The sequence below is a fragment of the Podarcis filfolensis genome (assembly GCF_964270895.1).
Source record: "Podarcis filfolensis genome assembly, chromosome: 1".
NCBI lineage: Eukaryota > Metazoa > Chordata > Lepidosauria > Squamata > Lacertidae > Podarcis > Podarcis filfolensis.
The window spans coordinates 42,978,586-43,005,741 of NC_139604.1; the positions used below are offsets into that span (position 1 = coordinate 42,978,586).

At 43.5% G+C, this 27,156-nt stretch overlaps 1 protein-coding gene and 1 long non-coding RNA gene across 2 annotated transcripts; one reads left to right on the top strand and one right to left on the bottom strand.

Annotated features, from left to right (window-relative positions):
- The first annotated feature begins 3,645 nt into the window (after nucleotides 1-3,645).
- Nucleotides 3,646-20,391, top strand: DDX18 (DEAD-box helicase 18). The gene is made up of 14 exons (XM_083582260.1): nucleotides 3,646-3,850; nucleotides 5,474-5,662; nucleotides 6,312-6,458; nucleotides 7,587-7,722; nucleotides 8,538-8,638; nucleotides 8,748-8,947; nucleotides 9,027-9,141; nucleotides 9,671-9,810; nucleotides 11,343-11,504; nucleotides 14,367-14,519; nucleotides 15,979-16,092; nucleotides 16,993-17,049; nucleotides 18,873-19,050; nucleotides 19,699-20,391. The coding sequence occupies exons 1-14, from the start codon at nucleotides 3,712-3,714 to the stop codon at nucleotides 19,842-19,844; spliced, it is 1,977 nt and encodes a 658-aa protein (XP_083438386.1). The 5' UTR covers nucleotides 3,646-3,711; the 3' UTR covers nucleotides 19,845-20,391.
- On the bottom strand, nucleotides 11,999-14,360 carry LOC310748008. Its single transcript, XR_014541060.1, has 3 exons — nucleotides 13,819-14,360; nucleotides 12,830-13,441; nucleotides 11,999-12,787 (listed from the first exon to the last, which is right to left on the bottom strand). It is a non-coding gene; the product is annotated as an uncharacterized lncRNA (long non-coding RNA).
- Nucleotides 20,392-27,156: the final 6,765 nt, after the last annotated feature.

Consider the following 27,156-nt stretch of genomic DNA (forward strand, 5'->3'; position numbering starts at 1 on the left):
TATGAAAACATAGAGTAGTTTTGGGGGGTTTTCTGCATGTGTTTTAATAAGTGGTCTGGAGGGTTAGACATTACAGAAGGGTCAATTTCTTCAAGCCGACGAGGTTTACCGAATGGGCTTCCCAAGCCCTCCAAACAGAAGAGAGTCACTGCTGTAAGGCAGGCAAGGTTAAATTCGTTGACATCCTCCTGTGTTCCTTTGGGAAAGGATGCTTCAGCAAACTGTCAAGATTTAGAATCACAAATTGTGACAAGTGGTGCTTGAAATGTCTCTCTAAGCCAGATAGAATGAAGCCTGCATGAAGGATTTGCACCTCCAATTAGCGGCTTCTTACCTTCAGTGACAACTTGAAATGCATTCCCAAGGTTACTCTTACAAAGTTGTCACCTAACAAGCCTTACTCATTCCAGTCGTCCCAAACTTTTCTGAAGTCCCCCCTCCTGCCAAGAGAAAACATTTGTTATGTTTTTCTTAAGTGATCTATAAACTCCAAGGACTTGGTACAAGTTTAAAACAGTTTTTAAAGCATTAATATATTTTAATCATTCATACATACTTTCCCAAACAGAAATCAGAATGCATGGGAAGAAAAATAAACATGTATTTGGGCTTCATTAAAAAGAACCTGTTTTTTCTTCATTCCTGTACATTAAAACCATCGTCTTTCTGCATTGAGAAGTGGTAATATATAAAAGGTAGCAATAAATTATTCCGATTTCTAAGAACACATCACTGCTGTTGGCTAGTGACAGTGAAAGTATTACCGAATAACTGTTCTGTTTGCACCACCTACTGTCCAAAAAAGTATGTGGAACATATTGGCTTGATAGGACTGATGGGAACTAAAAGAAGTGACATTAGAACAAAAGGTCACTCAGTGCCAACTGCTGAAAGAGCAGCTGGAAAATTCAGTTACTTGACCAAGTGAAAAGTAGCTGCTCAATTCTCATCCCAGGAATGCAGCCAGAACTCCTAAATTGATAATCCAATTCAGAGCTGAAAAGCTGGTGTTACAGGAGGTCTGTCTAGCACCAGGGACCGACAGTGAAACAGATTGGCCCTCTATCAAAAATACTGCAGTGAGACACCTCTAGCACAGTGCCATGATTCGTGACTGTTTTGCAGCTACAGGCAGTTTTCCACACAACCTTCTGCAGATACTCAAGGCCAAAACAAGACATGTACCTGAAATGCATGACCACCACTGCCAGCCCACATCTCTCAATAATATTGAGTTGAATCAAACCCATGACATCACTTGATAGCAGCCAAACAACTGGGTCAGTATTTAGGTAACTCTAGTGTCTGCCAGTGGCAGACGAGGCTTTAAAATTTCAGCAACGCCCTGTGCTATACCAAAATTCAGTGCCCCCGCCTCTCTTGCCTTCTGTTGTTCATCATTGTTTCAGCACGCCCTGCAGTGCCCCAGTGTGGGCAAACCAGTTGCTCTTCCCTAAATCCACCTCCGAGTCTGCAATATCCTTGCATGCACCATTTGCCCATATTTGCTAGAATAAAGATGCATTTCTCATATCCACAGCATGCATGCCTATATTTTGTGGTCCACTTTTCTAAGTGACTCACCTCTCTCGCTATCCTCATTCTGCCCGGAATCCCTCTGTGCTGTTCTCTTCCAACTTCCACTCTGCTATTTCCATGTATCCATTAGCTTTAGAGGGCAGCCCTCTGTTTGAAAGACTGGTTTAAAGAGAATAATTTTTTTTTTAATAAGGAAAAAAGGGGGGGACCCTAAGAAGGGAGAGCAGGAGCCCTGAAGTTGCCTATCAACGCTTAGTCCCTAGACAACTGTGGAGCGATATACTCTACTTCTACTTACACTACAGTAGTTATTTCTAAATTTGATTCTGTACAGTATTCATAAACTGCAAATGTACATATGCACTTTTTATGGGAATTTTGGTCCTCTTTTTTATTGTGCTGCATTTCCTCTGTTTTGGAGATTCATATATCACTATCTAATGAGTTTTGCTTTCAAATCTGGAAATACTTCTTAAGGAGACACAGTCCGTACCACATTCTGTGATCTGTCACTGCCTGGTGCTTTTGAAGCCTCATTCCTTAACTAAATAGACAGCAATTTCTGCATGATTGGCCTGGACAAGAATCTCTTCCTGGCTACTGGCACATTATGCCATTTCACTCATGCCATGCAGTTGCAGCCTTATACCAAGTTGAAGAGGAATGCAGTCTAGTTTCTCTTTACAGTGGTACCTCGGGTTACATATGCTTCAGGTTACATACGCTTCAGGTTACAGACTCCGCTCACCCAGAAATAGTGCTTCAGGTTAAGAACTTTGCTTCAGGATGAGAACAGAAATTGTGCTCCGGCGGTGCGGCAGCAGCGGGAGGCCCCATTAGCTAAAGTGGTGCTTCAGGTTAAGAACAGTTTCAGGTTAAGTATGGACCTCTGGAACGAATTAAGTATTTAACCCGAGGTACCACTGTATTTCTGTTTTCCACCTACCAAAACAAATATCACCTTGCAAGTTTTGCCTAAGGATGGAGACTAATCTGGATAGCAGCTGCAATTTACACTATACCGTCTACCACGGTATGTTTCTTTGACCCTGAGGTCGGGGGTTCTTTAGCTGTGATTCCTGAACTGCAGAGGTTTGGACTAGATGACTCTAGGGGTCCCTTCCCCTCTACATTTATATGAGCCTATAAAAAGCTTCCTCACTATTCTGTGATACTTTCGTTTGGTCCTAAAAACCATAAATTTCCCTTTGCTTTTTGGAAGAAAAAAATTTGTTTATATATTAAACATAAATGATTCATTAGCCTGCATTAACTTTGCCCATGAATATTAAGAGTGCCTCCTGCCAGTATATGTCTGAACTTTGAACAATATTGTCCTTGAACCAGTTTACATACCTCTTTGGTGCTTTATGTGCATACTGGGGCCTGATTTGCTACATAGCTGGGGTTTGAAGATAACTGACACCTTGCAGAGGGGTAGCTGGGTTCATCTGCCGTAGCAAAAACGAGTCAGTCTTGCAAATATTTATTATTTGGCATAATTTTTTGGTGGGTTAAAACCCACTTCATTAGATGCATTGATCTACGCTCACGGGGGCATAGAGAACAGAAAGGTTAAGGTTAAAGGGCAACGAAATGCAAAAAGCGCCGTTCGAATGGCGCTCAGCTTGTATGCAAAATGACCATTGGCTGCATCAGCAGCATCAGTCGGGGATGGCACAGGGCATCTTAGCATCGCTAAGCAAACCGGCAATGCCGTCTTGGCTCTGCAAAAGCAGTCCAGTGCGTGTGTTTGTCTGCTCAGAAGTCAGTCCCGTTGAATCCAACGAGGTTTGCTCCCAGGTAAGTGTGTCTGCAGCACCAGTGACTTGAGCGGACAGCTGCAGAATGTGGCTTTGCCCTCTGGTGAGAGTCGCGTCAGGCGACTGCCCGGCCCGTTTGGCTCAACTGCCATTGAAAGACGGAGCTCTGAGGAAGAGGAGAAGCGGGGAGAACTCTGCGCGCTTTCACTTCCCAGCTGCCTGCGCTTCTCCCTCCGAGCCTCTAGAGGCCGCTGCAACCTGCCCCTTTGGGGCGGAAAAAGGGAAGCGAATGGGCACCGGAAGCTCTCGTGCACCGGCCTCCGCTGCTTCCGGCTGCTCCTTCCTTTTTCCTGCCTCCCTTTCCCTCTGCGCACGTGGGTTTCGGCGGCGGCGTTCGGTCTCCGCAGCCATGGCGGCCAATACCGGGAACCTGCCGATGCGGCTGCTGCGCAAGAAGCTCCACAAGCGCAACCTCAAGATTCGCCAGCGCAACTTGGCCCGGCAAGCGGCGGGGGCGGCGGATGGCACGATGGGCCCCGGGCCCTCCGGTAAGACGGCGGCCGGTGGGGACACAGGGACACGGGCGCCACGAAGGGAAGGAGGGGAGACCAGGGACGGGCTTTTTCTGTTTTATTTGTGCGTTGGTTTATTGGATTTCTACGCTGCCCTTCATCCGGGGGTCACAGGGCGCAAAAAAAAAAAAAAATACATAACAGTGTAACGAGCAAAAACAGCAACCTCCCCCACCCCACAGTTTAAAAGATTATTGAATTAGCCAAAGGCCTGGGAGAAGAGGAATGTATTTGCCTGGCGCCAAAAGGTGATACGTGGCTCCCTCCCACACACATGTATTGCGCCCCGATCAGGCACAGGGGGCAACAGTGTGTGTCTTTGTATTTAAGAACGTAAGAATAGCCCGCTGGATCAGGCCAATGGCCCAGGTAAGTTCAGCATCCTGTTCTCAAGGTGGCTGGTCAAGGAGCTGTGAGAAAGCAAGATTCGAACACAAGAGGACTCTCCTGTGTTTGGGGGCAACTGGCATTCAGAAGTTTGACTGCCTCTGACCATGGAGGCAGAGCATAGCCATCATGGCCAACGGAGGGAGAGGCAGATTCCTCCAGGAATTTGTCTAATTCTCTTTTAAGGACATATGGGTTGGTGGCCGCCGCTGCCTCCTGTGGGAGTGAGTTCCATAGTTTTAACTATGCACTGCATGAGGAAGTGCTTTTTTTTGTCTACCCTAAATCTTCCAACATTCAGTTTCAGGTCATGAGAACATAGGAAGACTGCCTTATATCAAGCCAGACCATTGGTCCAGCTTGCTCAGTATTGTGTACACTGACTGACAGCGGCTGTCTGGGGTTTCAGGCTAGAGTTTCTACCAACCCTACCTGGAGATGGTATTGGGGATTGAACGCAGAGCCTTCTGCTTTCAAGGCAGATAGTTACTCTACCACTGAGCTGTAACCCTTCCCCAAGTTCTAAGAGTTCAAGAGAGTGAGAGAAACTATGCACTTCCTCCATGCCATGTGTAATTTTATAAACTCATGTCATGTCACTCCCCTTTTCTCTAAACCAGACATGTCCAACTCCCGAGAGACTGTGATCTACTCGCAGTATAAAAAAACTGGCAGTGATCTACCCATTGTCATTGGACGGAGGAGGAGCATGCATGTGGTGGATGGATTTTCTTTAGGAGGGAAGAGTGCCAGAGTTGTTGAGCTTTTTAGGAGGAGGATTGCACAGAGTTTTTTAGCTTTCCCCTCCGTAACTTTTTGTACACGATAAGGATCCCGTGATCTACTATGACTAGCCAGGGATCTACCAGTAGATAATGATCTACTGGTTGGACACCCCTGCTCTAAACTAAAAAGGCACAAGTACTGCAACCCTTGTAGAGGAGTCATTCCATCCCCTTGATCATATATGGTTGGCATTCTCTGAATCTTTTCCAGCTCTACAATATCCTTTCTTTCTAAAACATGTGCACACTTACTTTTTGTGAGCAAGAAGAGGTTGTCCATTGGGTCCAATAGAGAGAGTATATGCACCAGTAGTAATTAACTGGAAGAGCTATGAATGTGATGTGGCCCTTCATGTGTGAAGTTGTTGTTGTTGTTGTTTCTTAAATGGTATCAGACATTGCTTTGATTTATTATTTTTCTCATTAGGAGCAACAGTTGAGGGCATCGCAGAAGACTTTTCCAGCATCTCAGAAGCAGCAGCTGAAGAACAAAAAACAGAGGGTGTGGAACAGACTAAAGTAACACCAAACAATGGTGAGGCTGGAAACACACAGCCTGAGTTGAAAAAGAAGAAGAAAAAGAAGAAAAGAAAAATTGTGGCTGATACAGAAAATGGTATTCTATCTCTTACTTTTATCCAGTTGTAAAAATGCCTTTTATGGGGTGCTCAGGTGCCCAACAGTTGCCTATTAGGTGCTTGGGAACCACAGTGCAAAGGGGATTGCCAGTCCTATGTTTGTAAGTTGCCTTGTGCTGTTTCAAAGTTTACCTTGTCTGGTTTTCAAAGTTTAAAGAAGTAGCACAAGTGCCTTGCAAGTGTGAAGCTTCTTCAGAGAGCAGCACAGGGAGGGAGATGCAGCTTCTGTTGAATGGAAACCTGAAAAATGGAGTCCATATTGGAAGAACAGTAGATAAACTGGCTGTTCATCTGATTGAGCAACACAATTCTGCCTTCTCTGTTTTCTTCTTTGTTCTCTTCTGCTTTCTAGGTGACTACTCCACATAGTGCAGAACCAGCTTTTCCCTCCCTTTGCAGCTTAGATGCAGAAACTTTGGTGGTGGTTTATATGTGGCATAAGTACATTTTTGTCCATAGTTTAAATGCTAAAACCAGAGATCAACAATGTGGGATTCTTCCTATGGCCCTTTCAATGAATATACCAACTACACTGACTGCCATATAGATTCTTGCTGCAGACTGCTAGTTCATATGTACATGTCCGGTGTTGGCATTGATTAATTTCCGTGCATTGTGTATACACAGAAACTAAGAAAGCAAAAATGGAGGAAGAATGCACTGAGGAAGAAGACACCTTAAATGGGGAGCCCAAAGAAGAAAGTAGTGAAAATCTGGATGAGAAAGAAGAGTCTGAAGATGCCGATGGACCTGCTTTGCCTCTTGGACTAACAGGCAAGCTCCTCACCCTCCCCCCCACTTCTTTGTTCTGTTTCTTGTTTAGTGAGATTTTGTGTATCAAAATGTTCAGATGGTACTGGGTTTCCTTTTTTTTTAAAGCGTTTTTTTTAAAGCGTTTTTTAAACGTTAAGTCAATTGGTAGTTTCACTTATTGTCTGTGGACTGACCCTTGGGAGTACATTTCATTGAACTCAGTGAGATTTATTGGACTGGGCTCCAGGGCTCTGGATTTTGATTTCTGTTGAACTTGGAGATCAAGTTATCCTTGCTTTGGCATCCGGCTGCAGCACGAACCTCTGGTCAGGAGTGGCAAGGCTTGATGGAGCAGTGCAGCCCACGCTATGTCTGCGGTTCCAGCATTCACATTGGTTAGAGTGGAAGGTGGGGTGGGCAGGAGGGATGTCCCTTTACGGTGCCAGTTCCCAGCCTGTGTATGATTGTATGTAGCATTGTAGCCTTAAATTGTCCAGACATGTGGAACTTTCCCATATTAATCTGCACAACTCAAGCCAAGAGATATTGGCAAGCAAATGCTACACATGCCGTAGGCCATGAGTAGGCAAACTCAGGCCCAGGGGCCAGATCCGGCCCAATCACCTACTAAATCCAGCCCGCAGACGGTCCGGGAATCAGCGTGTTTTTACATGAGTAGAATGTGTGCTTTTACTTCAAATGCATCTCTGGGTTATTTGTGGGGCATAGGAATTCGTTCATTCCCCCCCCCCCAATATAGTCTGGTCCCCCACAAGGTCTGAGGGACAGTGGACTGCCCCCCTACTAAAAAAGTTTGCTGACCCCTGCAGTAGGCTGTGTATGGGACTTGCCGATGTGTAACTCTTTCAGGCATTGCTGCAATGTGGCTTTCATATGTGGAAAAATTAAACCATCTCAGCAATACACTAAGCTTATTTGGTGGTCAGATGATTCCAGAGAAAGTTGTGTGTACTGAGGCTGTGAATGCTTAGGAGCTGGATAAGTTAGCTGTCGTCAGAATTTTCCGTGGTGTGCAGAAACGAAATTTGATACTGAAAGACCAGCTTTGTTCTACTTTAATAAGGGTTTGTTGCTATTTATTTTGACATGTTGTCAATAGAAACTGACCAAGATCATTTCTGCCTTCAGGTGCTTTTGAGGATACGTCATTTGCTTCCCTTAATGGCCTTGTCAGTGAGAACACGTTGAAAGGAATAGCTGACATGGGCTTTACGCACATGACAGAAATTCAACATAAAAGTATTAAACCACTTGTGGAAGGCAGGTAAGAAATGGCTTGTGGAAGGCAGGTGTGTTTTGTACGGACTCTTTTTTTTTTTGTAATTGTATCAATGGCAACTAGGCACGATAGCTGTGTTCTGCCTCCACAACTGGACGCAGCAATGCTTCTGAGCACCAGTTGCTGGAGATCACAGGAGGGGAGAGTGATCATGTGCTCGGATTCTGCCCTGAGGCATCTGGTTGGCCACTGAGAACAGAATGCTGGACTAGATGGCCCATTGGCCTGATCCGACAGGGCTCTTTGTATGTTCCTATGAATGCAAAGTAATTAAGGAGATAGCTCTCGGATAGCCACAGAATGATTTCTCCTCTCCTCCCCACCCCACGTGCTGTTCCTGGGGTTGCTATCTTGTGCATACTAGCCGGATAAGAGCCCAGTGAATACAGGGCTAATATTTAGCATGACTCCCAAACACACCATATGGAACAGAATAATTGCTTATAGGACCAGGCTGCGTTTCTTTCTATCTCATTGCTGGATTGTGAGCATTGTATTAAAGCATGCCACATTAAAATCAGTTAAGGTTGTGGTGGAAAATTAAAATAGTGACAGTTTCAAGTAGTCCCACTTATGTATTTTGGCAAACGATTTTCTGTGTCATGTGTAATCATGTAGTTTAGGCTGCAATCCTATAACTAGAAATAAGCTCAGTGGGACTTACTTTTGCCTAGGCATGCATAAACACAAACTCCGGGTTTATTTTTAATGTTTAGCTTCAAAGCTATTCTTATTTGATTTTAAATTGTTTCAGCTTTCCTACTCCTAAATTCAGTTCTTCGTACTTATTTTATCTGCAGAGATATTCTAGCAGCAGCAAAAACCGGCAGTGGCAAAACTCTGGCATTTCTTATTCCAGCCATAGAACTCATCTACAAGTTAAAATTCATGCCCAGGAATGGTAAGATTTTCTGCATGGCCTTCTCACTTGAAAGTCTGAAGATAAATTTGGGGATAATTGTTTGCCATTATGGTCTCCTTTCTGCATCTTTCCCTCTGCCCCCTTCCAGGAACGGGCGTCCTCATCCTTTCGCCAACTCGGGAACTTGCCATGCAGACCTATGGTGTCCTCAAGGAATTGATGACTCATCACGTCCACACTTATGGCCTGATAATGGGAGGCAGTAATAGATCTGCCGAGGCACAGAAACTTGCAAATGGCATTAACATCATTGTGGCAACTCCAGGCAGGCTTCTGGACCATATGCAGGTAGGAAAAGAAGTGCGTAGCTCAGGGCTTATTTTGTGTGCCTTGTGATAGCTGGTGACACTGTTTAAATGCTTTGCAGAATACTCCAGGGTTTATGTTCAAGAACCTGCAGTGCCTGGTGATCGATGAGGCAGATAGAATCTTAGAAGTGGGATTTGAGGAAGAAATGAAACAGATCATTAAGCTCCTACCAAGTAAGCCAAACATTCAAATTGTCCTCATTCTTTCTTTCTTGAGATGGCAGGGAGAGCGGCGGTCTCAAAACATTTTATTTTTATTTTTTGCAGTTCTTGCTCACTTCTTCAGTGTCTTTTGCGTTTTCATTTTAAGCACTGTGCAGAATTTTAAATGGATGTGCCTTCCTTACAGCGGGCTAAATAGTAACATTTGTAGAGTAATCCCATGCATATTTACTTAGAAATTACTTCCATTCTATTCAGTGGATCTTACTCCCAAGTAGGCACGTTAAGGATTGCAGCCCATCTGCATCAGCACTTGCTAATAAATAAATAACGTTTTTGGTGTGCTTCTACTTCAAAACTGGACTGCTGTGAAACTATTTGGCTCTTAGTTGAAAAAAACCTGTGACCGGCTAATTTTAGAAATATCCAGATTATACAAAGAGCAAGTGTGTTTCTCAAAGCATTAGTGTGTTTATTTCATTCAAAGTCTGTTGCTGTAATCCATTCAGTTGAAGTTGTTTCCTATTTTTCTCCCTCCCAGAGCGTAGGCAGACCATGCTGTTCTCTGCTACACAAACCCGTAAAGTTGAAGACCTGGCCAAGATTTCTCTAAAAAAGGAGCCATTGTATGTTGGGGTTGATGACAATAAAGAGACAGCAACTGTAGATGGGCTTGAACAGGTAACTATCAAGCGATGATGGTGGTGGTGCTGGTGGAAGTGGTAGTATAAATATACATTAGCTTCTTAGCAGAGTTTGTTTCATTTTTGCTGCTGTCCTGGACACTCATTTCTCTGCTTTTATCATATTTCACTTTCTCCAGGTGCCCTTTGTTTTTCATATTGTCCTGGTTCTCATGCAACTCTTAAGTTATGGTTTAATTCAATTGTCCCATCCCGGCTCAGTGTCTTAACCAGGGTTTATTCCCCATGACTAAACCACACTTTTAAACCATGGTTTGTTGTTTCATAAGCTTTTACTGTTGACCACGTATAGTTCCACAGACATGCATCTAGCACAGGCACAGGCAAACCCAGCCCTCCAGATGTTTTGGGACTACAACTCCCATCATCCCTAGCTAACAGGACCAGCGGTCAGGGATGATGGGGATTGTAGTCCCAAAACATCTGGAGGGCCGAGTTTGCCTGTGCCTGATCTAGCATCTTCACTGTATAGCTTTCACCATATGCTGAAGCTGTAACTTCACTCTGGACTTTGGACAGTTAATACCTTTGTTTTGTGGAACCCTGCGTTTGCTGAATTTGTATTGTTCTGCTCTGGTTATAATGTTTTGCTTGTGTTTTTTTAATTGTACTGTAGCATATATAATTGTATATTATATTGCTGTAGCCTGCCCTAGGATCTTAATAAATAAGTGCTACGTGCAAACCCAGACATTGAGATCTGCATCCAAGTTCAGGTACAGCCAGTGTATATAATGTTTCTAATTTTGGCTTACAGCTGATCACTTTTTTCAAATATTCATGTATCTTCCATAACAAACCTGATTCCTATGCACCTGCAGTGGCATAATTACAGCTAAGTGCAGCTTTGAAATAGTGTGGACTCCATTCTGCTGCCTGAAGATATTAATTGTCTACTATCTCACTTGGAATGGTCTTATACCAGATTTCGATTGGGCTTAGGTTTATTAAATTTGTATATTGCTTCCTACTAAAGTCTCAAAACAATTTGCAATTAGGATAAAGAAGATAAAAACACAGTCACATTAAAGGCAGGTGCTGCCCAAGCGATTTGGGGGGGGGGGGCGGGAACCATCTTTACCTGGCACCAAAAGGATAACACAGTTGGCAGTGACTAGCCTTAAAAAGTCATTCCTACAAAATCTGCAGGAATAGATGAACATTAGTTCATCACAGCGGGCGGGGGGAGCTGCAGAAGGAAGGGGAATCCATTCTGCCAGTGGTGCCTTTTCTACTGGCTGCCTTTTCTACTGGCAGATGAATAGCATTGGAATCGGGTTTGTTTGTTTTTAAAACCCCTTTTTGATCCCTTTCCTTTAGTCGGTGGGAGTCAACCACACACCTTCACTTCTGATCAAAATTTTTCACAAGTAAGAGATTATAAAATGGGTTATCAGAACACAATTCTTTAGGTGCATTTTGGTACAGTGTGCTTCCATTTGGAAGTTGCTAGAAATAGTACTATAGAAGGCTATATGTACATAAAACCATTTTCCCAATCATTTTTAGGGTTACGTAGTGTGCCCTTCAGAAAAGAGGTTCCTCCTGCTTTTCACTTTCCTCAAGAAAAATCGGAAGAAAAAGCTGATGGTGTTCTTCTCTTCGTGTATGTCTGTCAAGTATCATTATGAACTTCTTAATTACATTGATCTCCCAGTCCTGGCCATTCACGTAAGTATATGTTTTGGAAATGACAATCTACTTTGAAACTGGCAGTGTTTATCCATGACTGTTTTGATCACTCAAGATTTATTTTGGGTTAATATACATAAAGCTGATAATCTGATAAACCAGAATCTAGCAGTAATCCGTCACTTGTGAGTTATTGCGTGCTCCCTTTTCACTGGCTGCGTTCAGAGGTAATGCTAAGCTTTGAAGTATTATTTGTTTAACTATCCATGAGATGCATGCTGATATATGCTGCTTGAGTACTCCCACAATCTATTGCCAAGGTTCGTTCTTGGCTTCCCTGCTCATTCATGGTTTCTTTGAGAGAAACAAACCAAAAGGGCTGGTTTAAGCAATGCTAAGCCAGCTGCTCCATAGTTTGTTTTTGCTCAACTAAAGGATGGTGCTGGTGTTCAGTTAAATGAACCATGTTTTAAGCAAACCAATAGCTTAGCGGTCATTATGATGTGATGGATGTTATAAGCCAGCCGTTCTCAACTTATGGGTCCCCAGATGTTGTTGAACTATCACCCCTAGGTAGCAAGGCCAGAGCTCAGGGATGATGGGAGTTGTAGTCCAACAACATCTGGGGATCCACAGGTTGAGAACCACTGTAAGGCATTTTGACAGTGTTCAACCAGTACATTTACAAAAATTTTGGCCAGCTAAGTGCCATCTTTAACTGACAGCTGATCTGAGACTTATGGGACTTCCAGGGCACACTGTGAATAATTTCAATAGCCCCTCTTTTTGGCAAGAAATTTACCCTGCTCTATGCTATCATGAGACCCCTTTTGCATCTACAGCTGGGTGTTTTGAGCCGACTTGCAAGCTTGAATAATGCATGTAGCTTTGAAGTTACTGTAAATTGCAGGTGGCCTTTTATGAAGCCTGAGAGTGCATAACAAGAATGTCAGCATCTCAGCAAGATTTCTGCAATGGGGTCATAAATTAACCTTTAAATGTCATCAGCAGAACCCTTCTCTTAAACCTGCCTTTAAAATGCTTATGTGAAGAACTCGGTTTTGTCAGCAAGGTTGAAGTTGTTTGTTAGAATGTTGTTAGCTGACAGTTAACCGTTTTAAGTGTGTCTGCATTAATGTAGTAAAGTGATTTCCCCCCCAGTGCCCATACTGTGGAAGAAGCAAAGCACCCTTTGTTTCTTCTTAAATTAACACAAAAATGACTATTCAGGTAGAATTTACTAAATTAACTGCAATACTGTGCACTTTTTAGAAAGCAAAAAAAAAAAAGTTTTTCATTCTCTCCCATAAACGGACTTTTTTCTGTTTTGTTTTGTTTATGTTTTTGTTTATGTTTATGTTTACAACGGATGCAGTTCATATTCTGCCAGTTTACCTAACCTGGAAGGCCCTGAGTATTTCCAGTGAAATGTGTCATTGCAACAAAGAACTTCAGGGCAGATTTGTGCAACAGTTTAACAACCATTCAATGGCAGAGGTTTTTTATTTGTGGTAGAACCCATTCCTGTGTATGGGTTTTACTATAACCTCTGGAATACAACTCCCATTAGCACACCATGCTGGCTGAGACTAATGGGAATTGTAGTCTAAAACATTTGGAGGGCACTAGGTTGGTTAAGGATGTTTTATTGTATGAGCTGCTGCTGGTTTTCTTTACACCCCAAAACAGGTTCACCAAAAAAGGTGTACCATAGATTTATGTGGGGTCAGGGAGAGGAGAATGCAGACTTAACCATGCGTTATTGGACAACGTCTCTAACCATGTACCTGGAGATTTTTATAGTTCAATACTTTTTGAGTTATTTTCCCACTGAAGTAGAAAGTGTGATATACAACATAAATCAGTCTTGAACTGCTACTCTCGATGGCTATGCTCTGCCTCCCATGTTGGAGTGTGTCTCTGAATGCCAGTTTCTGGGAATCGCAAGTGAGGAAAGTACTGTTGCACTCAGGTCTCTCTCACAGTCTTCCTACTGTAAGGTAGGGAGCCCTACTGTAAAGGGACCCCTGACCATTAGGTCCAGTCGTGACCGACTCTGGGGTTGCGGCGCTCATCTTGCTTTATTGGCCGAGGGAGCCGGCGTACAGCTTCCGGGTCATGTGGCCAGCATGACTAAGCCGCTTCTGACGAACCAGAGCAGCGCACAGAAACGCTGTTTACCTTCCCGCCGGAGCGGTACCTATTTATCTACTTGCACTTTGACGTGCTTTCGAACTGCTAGGTTGGCAGGAGCTGGGACTGAGCAACGGGAGCTCACCCCGTCGCAGGGATTCGAACCGCCGACCTTCTGTTTGGCAAGTCCTAGGCTCTGTGGTTTAACCCACAGCGCCACCCGTGTCCCTCTTCCTACTGTAGGCTGCTCTTCTTGCATTTTCTCATAAAAAGCAGTAATTGCTGCCTTTTTCCATGCTGGACATTTCTTCTGATTTTATGTGGTGGCTAAAAGTGTAAACTGACAGCCAGCAATTCTCTGATCTAAATCTTGCCTTAGGCATGGATTTGCTGGAGTGTTTTTTTTTGCAAAGTGCAGAGCCTTGGCATACTGGCTGCAATATGGGGATAGTAATGCAGGCCTTTCTTTACAGGATTCTTGTAAGAATTAAAAAGCACTATTTATTTCGCCGTGCATAATATATCACAGGTTATTTCCCACACAGTGGTGGCTCTGACACTTGTTCACACCTAGTTATTGCTTTGTAATGGATTTGGGGTTTGTTTGGCAGTATAATTTTTGACATAATTCTGATATATTTGTAGCCAGGTTGCTATTCATGCAGTGTGATGCATGTACATTATAAGGATGTGTTGGCTTTCAGGCTCTCTCTGGAGAATCCCATAGTTGCTTATGAACCTCATCATGAACATCTCACTTTCTTCTAGGGCAAGCAGAAGCAAACGAAGCGCACAACGACATTTTTCCAGTTCTGCAATGCAGATTCTGGAATACTCTTGTGCACAGATGTAGCTGCTCGAGGACTGGACATTCCGGAGGTTGACTGGATTGTTCAGTATGACCCACCAGATGATCCAAAGGTAGTACGATTTCCTGAAAGATGTATGTTTTCAGAGGCGCTGTGGATTTAACCCATCTAAGAAATTCCCCCGTGTTCCTGAAACTAAATGAGACCGCAAATCTTAATATATTTATTTATGCATATTTATAACATGCACTTATAATATAGCAAGGTGGCATACGGCGTATAGGAATAAAAATAGAGCATCAATAAAATCCCTGCTAAGCTTGACTTCACAATTTAACATTTAAATTTTATCCATTACATTTCCTCCAAGGAGCGCAAGGTGGGATGCATACGTTTCTGTCCCATACAGTGATTATACCCAATTTCGTTTTGCTTCTGCAGGGTTTCTGTATCCTGTACGTTCAGACTGTTTTCTGAGACCCTTCAGAATGTTCCCCCCCCCCCTTTTGGGGGGAAATTATTTGCACAAGATTGCTCTTCTAAGGAAACTTTAAAAAAAAAGATAAAGGAACTGGAAAATCTAGTATATAGTGAGCAGAGAGCACCATTCTGCATATGGCAGAGCTCCTCATTCCTCTGTGTCTACTCAGCTGTTCTTTTCCTTCCCTCCATCGTCAAATCCCTATGCTGAACCAAAGATCTGCTTAAGTAGCAAAAGTCACAATGCTAGTACCAATAGTTATTGGCATGTGGGGTGGCTTGCATCAGCGCAGAAACAGCAGCATCCCAGGAAGAGAGAGGCCAGACTTTCACGTTGCCTTCCAGTTAAATTGCTTGTTGCTGCATGATCAGTTTGCTGAAACATGCATGTAGCTTTCAGGATTGGAGCAGGATCCATGCTGCAGGTGTTTGCCTTCCGGTATGTGGAGACCAGTAACAGGGGGATGACCAGGGTGGGAGCAGATCTAGCTAGCATGTTCCTGTCCTCACACAGGCAATTCTATAATGGTGGGCATGGAATGCCTGAATAAGGCAAGAGTATTGGAATCATAGCTGGCTCCAGCGATGTTCAAGAGCAAGTTAGAGTGGCATTTAGGTGAGACATTGGGAGCCCAGAAGGAAAGAGCTGGTTAATGTGCTGTTGGCTGCCTGAGCATGCAAATGGTGACAGTAATGAGGAGCAAAAAGAAATAAAGATCATGGGCAGTGGTGGGTCCAGGGTGTTGGGACCTTAGCAGCAGCGAGAAGATGCTAACTTCCAGCTGCGTCGGCTCCAACCAAGAAGAGTCAAGCTTCCAAACTCCCCCCCCCCAAAAAAAAACCCACAATGCTTTATTTTTCCCATTGTGTATACTTTTCCAAAGCATCCATGCTTTCCCTCTTTTTTTTACTAATTTATTTTGTCAAAGCTAAGTCCATAACGGAAGTAAATAAGAATTTCATTTGGGGAATAGGAGACTTTTATGTAAGTTTAGTTGCGAATCTGTTTATGTATGAGCGCCCTTTGCTGTGCCTCTGTTTCCTGCAAAAAAAAAATGTTAGTTACTCTCGCATTGTTTCTTTTTAAAAAGGAATACATTCACCGTGTTGGTAGGACTGCCCGGGGTATAAATGGAAGAGGACATGCTCTGCTGATTTTACGTCCAGAAGAACTGGGTTTCTTGCGTTACCTAAAGCAAGCCAGGGTAAGTCAGTGTGGAGCACTGCAGCTAAGCTTTAATGATTAATCAAATAATTTCTACCTGCCTTAATTGCCTAAAGGGTGTTTAACTAAATAACCTTAGTAGAATTGCAGAGCGGCTGCTGTAATGAAACTGCATAATTTAGAAGAGGCTTTCCATCATATGCATGTGGAGTTTAAGGGAGTAGAGAAAATTTAACACAAGCTATGGATGCACTGCTTTGATATCCTGGTTCTTGGTCCCATCGCATATCCAGCAGTATCAGAGCAAACAGAATCAGCTTCTAATTCCCATGATGCCAAGGATGGTCATAAGTTGTCAATAAAATTGTTTGTTTTGTATGTTTTGCATAGAATGGTGAGGGCTTTGATGGAGGCAATACCACCGTGAAGCTGTCAGGGCAGTGCTTCTGCATATATTGGTGGTAGCCCACAGGGGGTTCATATAAGCTTGTTTTCCCACCATAAAATGACTCACGAACACATCTTTTGCAGGAATTATGCAAATACAGAAACTTCCATGACGCATTTGCACAGGAATGCATCAGAGTAATTGTCCCCTGTTGGGTATAGAAATGTGAAATGTCTTTGGTTATGAGGGTAGTTCAGAATGCGATTACAAAACAGCTGCTCATGCTGTGTATGAACTTCCATTCCTCTTTGAAACATTTTTGTGTTGAAATCGCTCTCTGGATTTCTGTCATCACCAAAAAAACCCTGCTTTATTTACACTAATTTAGCAAGTGCAGAAGAATGGGATTTGGGGTGAGCCTCCATATGTTCTAGACAGCTGCTGTTTGTTTTTAGTGACAGTTCTCTCTGTTAAGAACTGATGTTTGAGCAGCACCTGCCTTTTCAGTATCTTCCGCATATAATGTAACAATTTTCTTAATTATTCTTTTAGGTACCATTAAATGAATTTGAATTTTCTTGGTCCAAAATTTCTGACATCCAGTCTCAGGTAAAATAAAAATAAAAGCGTTTCTGCCACTTGCATTCTTAAGCTTGCTTCACCTATTTCTTTGGAAAAAATTATACCCCACATATCTAGGTAACTAAAAATAAATACGAACAGCAATCTAATGAATAAATCATAATAGAAGAACACACAGTGCACAAATTTGAAGCTATTGTGAGGTGTGAGTGAAACTAAATTTGGATGAATTTTAATCCTGCTACATTTAAAGTAACCGTAGCAAACTACTTATAAAACCGAACATAAAACAGTGTGTGTCTTACGTATGTTGAGGCACCTGAGTGGTACCCTTATGGTCTTTCTTATTAGTGTTTATTTGTAGCCTTTCAGAATATTTATACGTCCTCATGGAAGGATTTCTAATAGAAGAGAGAGTAAAATAATAACAGTTCCCACAGGGCAGTTGACAGTATATGGCCTGAGGGTCTCAGGGCAAGCAGAGGAATGGGCCATAGCTGGAACAGACCCTGATGTCGTTTTGCACTTCCTCCCAGAAGAATTTCACTACGCAGGATAAAATGACAGCATGTGAGTGTAAACTGAGTTGACTGCAAGACGTTAATATCAGAGAGGTTGACATTGGGGCGTGATTTTAGAAGCCTTTCCTCTATGGCATTATATATTTTTTAAAAACCTGGAAGTGGCAACATGCTGTGTATATTTTTAGCAGTAGGTAAGATGGAGACCAGGATATATTTTTTTCAGAGACCTGGTAAAAAGTCCCACTGTAGAATGTGGAGTTTTCACACTTTGTTCTATGAAGGAAATTTATACCTAATTTTCAAATTCTATAGCCACATATTTTTGTAAAAAAAAAAAGGAAAAGAAGAGTATTTCTTGATAATGAGCTTACATTGTTAACTTTGAAAACTACAATTTGATAAAGACACTCCCGACATCACGAGGGGGTGGGGTTGCGGGCTCACGCCCCCAACAACAATCTCGCGGGGCTGTCGTCATCCCCGCGAGACCCAGGGATTCCCCAACACATTATTATTCATTGCCTCAGCGCCGGCCAATCGGCTGGCGTTGGGGGCGGGCTTACCAGGTCCTCTTAAGGTCAGGGCAGCCCTGCCTCGCCCCCTTTTCCTTCTCGCAGCCGCTGCAGTTTCCCACCCACCCGCCCTTTAGGTATGCATTCGGACTTTGCTATGGGCTTCGGCTGGTCGCCGCAAGGGGCCTGGTAGGAGTTTTTCCATTTGGCTAATTGGCTGTATTTCGGTGCCACTTGGTTTTTTCGCCTACCTCGTAGCAAAACGTCACAACTCCCGGTTTTGGCGGTTAGGCATTGGCAGGGGTATTGTTATGCAAATGAAGTCGGGGGGGAGGAGCGCCATCACCTCCCCCAAATCTTGAAGGGTAGTTCGTTAAAGGACTCCGGGGGGTGTCGCCTCGTCCGAAACCTACGGAGGCTAGGGCCTAAAGCGCGCCCCCGAGCGGTAACCCCTTGGGGAGCGTCCAGGGATGTGCATCTCGGGGGCTCCCCCTGTTGGTGCTTAACCCTTCCCGGTTAGACCGGATAGTCTGTTAGGGCCAATGCCTAAAGCCAATACCTCTCTCTTACCTGTAATCAATAAAGTTGTGGCCATTTTCGCCCATCAACTTCAATTCTGGTGTCCGGCGTCTTTATTTACTCCATCTGTGGGAGGGGGCGGGTATTGCCACGCAAATGTGTGTACTATTCCAACTGTATTGCTCTATTCTTCCAAATGATAAATGTCAGTGTCAGTTACCTGCAAAATGTTCCATTTCCTCATTTATTAGGTGACTGTATAATTGAACGTTCCTTCTGCCTTTGTAATTTTCAGCTGGAAAAATTGATCGAGAAGAACTACTTTCTTCACAAATCTGCCCAAGAAGCTTACAAAGCCTATATAAGAGCTTATGATTCCCATTCTCTGAAACAGATCTACAACGTCAATAACTTGGATCTGCTCAAGGTTGCGCTCTCTTTTGGCTTCAAAGTTCCACCATTTGTGGACCTTAGTATCCTTTTGTTGCAAAGTATTGATTTCTTCCCCTTTCTAAGATTCAGATGTGTTGGGGTCAACTGTTCACTTGTTAGTAAACCAGTTTGTGGGCTGGTAGTAGATCTAGTTCAATGGCAGTTTTGGAAATTCAGAACTGCAGGTGTAAATTTTAAACATGACATTTTCATGTGTAAAAGAAGGTGGAGGGCATGAGCTTTCAGTGTGTAGTGATGGCACTACTCTTAAGGAGGGCCTGCCAGGGCAAGTGATTATGGTCTGCTTTTGTTGTTTCATTCCATCTTCTTTGCATCCTTAAATGCCCATTGACTTTGTGTTTACATGGACCAGTTATTCTGTCCTTTGGAACACGACTGCTTCCGTCACAAGCTTGACATAATAATGGTATCTAACAGAGGGCTAACTTGGCTCTCCTTAGAAAAACTTAATTGGAAAACTCTGAGCGATGGCAGTCACTAGATAAATTTCTATATGCGTTTTCTTCTCCCTTGCCACACTTGCAACCTAGTTTTGAAAATGTACTGCTAATGCTATGATTCCACCCCCCCCCCCAAAAAAAAGAGACCTTGGTGCCATCCTTAGAATTTTAATAGCTTAAGCTAATTACATATTTATGAACTTGCATTCCTTGACACCATTTTCTCAGATGTAAACAGCAGCCACGGGAAGAGATTGCAAAAAAGAGGCGGCGGTGGAGGGTTTGGCTATCAGAAATCAAAGAACGTTCAGAAATCCAAAATCTTCAAGCACATTAACAAGAAACAATCAGATAGCAGGCAGTTTTCCCGCTGAGATGCTCGTTCCATGTTCACAGAAATGGTTTTTGACTATGGCTTTTGAAAGTGATCCTTCACTTAATTACTCTGTTCTCTGCAAAGCAAGGTGCATTCAGTATAGAATTTGGTGTAGGCTTCAAAGCACACACCCTTAGGGTACAGTCCAGTCCTCTGTGATCATTGTACCTATGCATGGAAGATTCCTTTTTAGCTTTTTCCACTTTTTCCAGCCTATGCTCACATGAATTGGCTGCAGTTCTCTTACCCGGGAAAATAGAATGCCTCTTCCTGTGTCCCCTATTCCCCTCTGCAGTGCAGGATATTAGTATTCTTGATATACGTCTTGGCTGACCCTTTGCGGGTCCTCCAGGAGCTAACACTGTGGCTACAATGGATTGGAGCTCAAGTCTCTATCCACTGATACTATGTGGCACTTTTAAAAGGGTGCTCTATTTTCTTCCATGGACTCCCAAGTGATTTGGCATCTCTCGGAATTTTTAGGCTGTATGTACACAGATTTTGCAAGAGGTGATTAATACAATTCTTTTTTATGTACTCTTTAAGTTTTTGTACTCAGAGACTCTTCCTTGTGTTTTCTGACAAAGTAAACGTAGGTTGTCTGCCAGCTATGCCACATGGCTGTTCAGAAGCTCTTTAGAGGTTTGACAGCCCACTGGGGCCATGCTTAGAAATTGTAGGTGATTATTCTCCCCACCCCACCCGGTCCCAAGTGGCCATTCCTTTTTCCTCCAAAGCTTCAAAAGACCTTTTGTAACTTTTGGAAGTATAAAGGATGTTTGAAGAAGAGAGAACCTTTATCCGAGACGTATATAAAGTGATATCTTACCTTGAATTGAAAGCTTTGAAGAAGTTTAGGGGTATTGCAGTCTGTATGAATTTTTGAATTGAGTTTAAATGGTTAGAATTCAAAAGGTCAACCAAAATTATATATCACCGTGTCACACGAATAAATGCCTTTAGAGTTCTGGGCACATAGCACACTTCTCAGGCTATTGGTTCTGCCACCAAAGCGGATTCTTTCCTTTTTGTCCCTTTTGGAATAGGCTTCAGGCCCTGCAGCCGTGTTCCATTAGGGCATCCAGCTTGTGCATTTTAACTGCATGAATTGCCTTTTTCACATGGCAGCAGGAGAGCAACATCAGAAGCAGCGAGGTACTTGTGAATCCAAGTGGTTGTGTTTGCAGCAGTGGCGTAGCGTGGGTTGTCAGAACCCGGGGCAAGGCAAGTAATTTGCACCCCTAACCCGTGGATTTGCGCCCCCTAACCCGTGGATTTGCGCCCCCTAACCCTAACCCCCAGATGTTGCGCCCGGTGCGGCCGGCCCCCCCTGCACCCCCCACGCTACGCCACTGGTTTGCAGTAACACTGAAAGCCAGGTTTCCTACTGATGAGTTGCTTATATAGTAATATATGTTGTGTTGGAACAAGCAACTGGCAGTTGTCCTAACCACACTCTCACAACTGGAATGTCAGTTTTGAAGGCTCGCCCAAATGCTCCGGAGGGTTGTGGGAACCCGTGATCTGGAGTTGGGGTAATGTTCCATTCTGCAAGGAGAACTCCCTGGACTGCGAAGACATTTGCTGTAGAGCTATGTTGAATTCCACCCTTGGGATGGAATTCAACAAAGCGCTAATTGGAGGAACAAGGTCTGGTCATGCAAGAAGACTTCCACCTTCTCTTCCCCCCTGTGCCCTCAAACCTATTCTGGTGGCTCCCCCAACCCAGATTTAAGTTGGGGTGGGGGGAGAATCCTGCTGAGTAAGCGAACCTCGTTCGTCACACAACTTAGTTGACACCTGCCCTCCTGGAGCCAGTTGGCTTATGATGCTATTTTTGAATTTTCTCAAAACTCAGAAGACCGCTGAGTCTTCTGAGGGATGCTCAGTTGTTAGAGGTCTAATACAACCATAGCTACCTGTGTGGGAGATGGCTGGAATAGCAACAGAGGATGTATGGCTGCTCAGAGAGCTTGTTCCAGGTAAGAAAACTTGGAGAGTATCTCCAGGCAAACTGGCAGAGCAGTTCTGCAGAGTTAGGGTGTTCCCCCTCTCAACACCTCTTCTTGCCTCAAACAAATGGGCTAGGAATACTCAAGGGCTTAATTTGCAAGGCTGAGCTACTGTAAAAGTGTCTTCCTGTAGTCTCCTATTTGGAAGACTTGATGCCAGAAATTCACTAGGATTCACAGATGCCTCTCGCTTGATTGTGCAGATGCATTTGACTTCACCTCTGCTTTTACTTACGGGATGATTTACAAAACTCTGAAAATAGTTTCATGAGTCCCAGGGGACTTTTGGCTTTTATTGAACGGCATCTTTCCTCGTGATGCATGGCAAGCTGCTTTTGAAATGGAAACTCTTACATTGAGGGCTTCAGCTACGATTCAGTTGTTTGAAGAAGAAAAGGAAAAGGGTCCACTGGGCAATTGTAAGTCTTAAGCAGCTCTTTGAATCCCACTTAATGTATACAGTAGCTTGCAGATAGGATAACAGCTTAGTCTGTTGAGCTCTGGCTCTCATATGAGTAGTATCACAAGAAGCTGTAAATACTATAAAAATGGACTGGAAATGTAAGGTTTCCTGTGCACTTTTCCCATAATCAATCTTATGGGTATTTAATAGACCTCAGCCATCGTGCACTCAAGGCTTGTCTCATAAAGGTGACTGATGGTTTGCGCACTAATACTGTATTTCTTGAGGAATTGCCTCCCACTCGGAAAACCTTGACGAGGAAATTGGACTTCGTAAGCCGGTTAAAGGGAGGTTATCAAAATGGCTGTGGGGAGATTTTAAAAACAACCCCACTGTAGACCCATAAAAGAAAACACAGTTGCTTTGCTGAAGCTTCCCATAATAGGAATGAATAAGCCAGGCATGATGCAGGCACATCTTATACAATGCTACAGTCCTGTGCTGCTTTGTGCAGATCTAGAATAGCAATTAATTTCAAAATCATTCAAGATGAAGTGATACAGATGTGAGATTTATTGACCATGCAGCCAGAGTTTATCAAGTTGGATACTCTATGCCTCTCTATGGTTTCACAATAGTAACTGGGGGGAGGGGGGACTTCATTAAGGCCATTGCAGATTACCATGACACACAGATTGATAGTTCACTTTTCCAGATGAGCTAAGTTACCATATTGGGAGGTCTGATTATGTCGATGGCTTGCACCATCTGAAACATTTCATTGACCGCTCCCCACCAAAAAACCCTATTGAAATGTACTTCTTATGGGTGCATCCAAACAAACAAGAATTTGAAAAGATCTACCACTCACTTGTTGGGTTAGTGCAGTTTTCAGCATATTCTGTAATGTGAAATTCGTCCTTATATTCTACTTGCACGCTTTCACGTGAAAAAAGAGGCATGTTATTAGAATTGTAAGAGTTGGGAAATTCTATTGAATCATAGAATTGTGAAGTTGGAAGAGACCCCGAGAGTCATTAGCCCAATCCCTTGCAATGCAGGAATCTCAATACTTGGGCCCCCATCCAGTTTGAAACCATATCAGACCCTGCTTAGCTTTTCAATTGTGGTAGCAGTTTTTATTGCTGCACCACTAAAGGAAAACAAACCTTCATTACTAATTTGGTTTGAAATGCCATGCTCATCCCTTTTCCCCCTATTCCACTTGATTATTGGAGCCTGTTCCCTATTCTCTTCGCTGCTATTTTGTAGCTGCACACCCACTTGTTAAGCACAGGTCTATTTTTAATGACTTCTAGGAGAAGCTAACCTTCATCCCAGAAGTCAGTTATCCTATGAAGAATCCTTGGGGTTTCCTAATCCCTCCAGTTAGAAAAGTTACATCTTGAAATTTCTGTTAGCAATGACTCACAAAGAAATACTTCCCTCTCAGTCACATGTGAGAGTGAGCCATTCACTTGAGTAGTTAGTTGTGACGTGAAATGGAGCTGGCTCAAAGAGTATAAGAACTGGCTCTGTTTTCACAGTGGAATACAAGATATCACAATACCTTGGTGGAAGCGGCCAAGTTCAGCAGACCCTTTATCATGCTGTCTAGGTTATCTGATTGCATTTTGCAGAGGCACTGGCAACAGGAGAGAGATTTCTGGTCATATTCAATGTGCTAAGGAGATGGCTTGGTCAGTGGAAGCATTTCTGCTTGTCCAGCAGAAAGGTCTCCCCTCTCCTCCCTCCACCCATTGTGCTGGGGTTTCTCCCAGTGTTTCCCTCTATCGCCTCCTCATGCTTCAGTCGCTGGACTCCTCCTAACCATAGTGGCAAAATGGCAGGAGTCAGCATTATTCTTCCTACTGATTTGATTACATTTCTGTCATTTTGAATGAAATGTGTTGCAATAGTTTCTGTAACCATATACTGCTGCATGTGCTGGTCAGTTACACGCCTCTAATACACATATGCGCTCTGTGCCGGTTGTAGTTCTTCATTAAGCTGAATTCTGTGATGTATACAGTATGCAAATTGGCATAAATTCATTACAGGTTTGTTAATATTTAGAGAGGCAAAAACTCAGAAACCCACCTAAAGCTTTATTGAGCCACCTTTCTGGGATTTCAGCAGCTTTGCCTAAGTAGATTTTTTTGTTAGCCATAAGAGCTGGTGGCTTTCTGTTGCTTTTTGCCTTAAAAGAAATCTGAGATTCTCATGAAGCAGAATTATGTGCCTACTACCTCACACAGTCTTGAGGAATATGCACCGCGCACACAGATTCTGACAGTGGTCGAGAGATCCTGACCTGAGGCTGAGGAGCTGACTACATGTTGAGATGCTCTGGAAAGCTATGCTTTGAGAATCAGCACAACCTTCAAAGGCAATTTTGGCTAAGAACTCTGCTGTGCAGAAGGTGATTGGAACACTGTTTCAAGGCTGGAACACAAGGAAACACTTTGCATGTTGTACAAGTAAGATACTTCCTATTGGCTAATACAGGGGTAGTCAACCTTTTTATACCTACTGCCCAATAATGCATCTTTCTTGATGGTAAAATTCCCTTACCGCCCACCAGTGCTCAATGGAAGGAGGATTCAGCTTGCGCCGTAGAACCCCCTACCGCCCACCAAGTCCCCATTCCTCAATTGATACTGTAAAAAGTACCAGATAGGAGCCAAGCTAGATTGAAAATTAGATTGCAATCTTCCTTGGGCAGGAATATTTGGTTGTTACTCTTAAGTACTGTGTCTCTCTAATGTTGCAATGTCTCATCCAGTCTAAATAATAATAATAATAATAATAATAATAATAATAATAATAATAATAGCAGCAGTTGGAATTTCCTTATACCAATCTTTAATTAACATCACTGATTTGAAGCCTAAGATGGGCACTATCCTGTCCACATATCCCAACTGAGTTTTCCATGGCCTTGTCTCCTTTGAGGCTTGCTTTCTAATACTGGAGGTCTGTATCTCTGGTCTAGATTTCCACTCCATTCTGTTGTTTCTGTGAGACGTGAATAGCTGGCGGCAGTAAACCCAGGCCTTGCACCCCTGGGAGCAATACTGGCTGAGAGAGATCCTTTGGCGCATGACTTTTCCGAAGGAGATCCAGTCATGTCCTAATTTTTTTTGCCCCCACCTTGTCTTCATCTGCTGGATCCTCTTCAGCCTCACCTTGTAATGCCGCCTCTCCTAGATGACAGGGCTGCCATAGTGCTTCCTTCCAAGCCAGCTCTCTCCTGATATAACCAAGTTTGAAACACACTTTGCTCCTCTTGCACCTGCCTTTCCTCCCATTTTCCTCTACAGCTCTTTTGCACAACCTGTCTTCAGTGGTGTAGGTTGTTGCTGTTTGGCCTCAGGTTACTCTGTGATTTGTAACCATAAAACAGTTGGGGAATTTTTTTCAGCCAAAAATCCATTGGTGGGAGAGTGCACATGCCTGTAGTGAGCAGGGCTGGAAGCAAAAGTGGGTGGGACAATTAATGTAATTTCTACCTATGTATGGTAGGCTAGGGACACGGGTGGCGCCGTGGGTTAAACCACAGAGCCTAGGACTTGCTGATCAGAAGGTCGGCGGTTCGAATCCCTGTGATGGGGTGAGCTCCTGTTGCTTGGTCCCAGCTCCTGCCAACCTAGCAGTTTGAAAGCACTTCCCACCTCCAGTGGGAAGGTAAAAGGCATTTCCGTGTGCTGCTCTGGTTCACCAGAAGCGGCTTAGTCATGCTGGCCACATGACCTGGAAGCTGTACGCCGGCTCCCTCGGCCTATAGAGCGAGATGAGCGCCGCAACCCCAGAGTCGGCCACGACTGGACCTAATGGTCAGGAGTCCCTTTACCTTTACCTATGGTAGGCTAGTTTCTGCACAGTCACATACTTCTCTCTACCCTCCATCCAGGGAAGCAGGAGTCAGTATCACAGTTCTAGGACACCTTTCAAGCAGGCAAAAGTACCTGAGGTCATGAAGTTAGGCTGGTGAGGGTTCATGGCCTGCAGGAGCCTGCGGCTTGCAGACAATTCCAAGAGATACATTTGGCCCCCAAAGCCTGAGATTGCAATTGGCAAAGGGATCTATTATGATGCTAACAACATTTAAATAGTGCTTGTCGCATTAGTCTCATCTTGCATCCCCCCGAACCAATCTATAATGCTGAGGAGTTGGGTACGTACACTCCTGAGATATTTTTTACACGGCTGATAAGCTTGAATGTACTTTCTCTCCAGAAAGATAGCGTTAGCAAAACTTTCTCTGATTAGAAGCAAACGGAGCTCTGCAGAGTCATCAGTTTGATGAGAATAGCCTGTTGTGCACCAATGGCTTTTTAAAGAAAATTCCCAGGGGGGATTTTTAAACAAACCCTTGTATCTGGCCTCAACAGCAGTAAATGGGCTGCTTAATTGTATCCTTAAACTATGCCAAGTTCCACTTAAGTGAATGGGCACCAAGAGAAAGCCTTAGCTCACGAAGAAAGCTATTCCGCCCTCCCCCAAACTTATATTCTCATTCTCTCAACATGCTGGAAAGTTTTACACTACCTATAAAAGCCTTGAAGGGTAGTTTTCTGGTTGTATATGCACTATACCTTTAAAGCACATTCCACCACCCCCACAGAATTCTGGGCACTGTAGTTAGAGTACTCAGAGTTAGAGTGCCCAGCAACCTTTAATGAACTGAAGTACCCAGAACTTTTTTTGAGTGGGGTGGTGGTGTTTCAACATATTTTAAAGACATAGTGTGTAGGCCCTTGAAGCTACCACCTTGTGGAAGCTGAGCTTGTCACTGCAAGGAACCACATGTGTGCCATTTTGGGCGCCATGGGGGAAGAAAGGCAGGGCATGAATAAAAACAAAATATATTTATTACATTTATAAACATTTCC

Coding starts and splice junctions, on each gene's coding strand:
- DDX18 (XM_083582260.1), top strand. CDS start 3,712: ATGGCGGCCAATACCGGGAACCTGCCGATGCGGCTGCTGCGCAAGAAG. Junction 5,663..6,311: donor TGTGGCTGATACAGAAAATG/GTATTCTATCTC, acceptor GTGTATACACAG/AAACTAAGAAAGCAAAAATG. Junction 8,948..9,026: donor GGCTTCTGGACCATATGCAG/GTAGGAAAAGAA, acceptor AATGCTTTGCAG/AATACTCCAGGGTTTATGTT.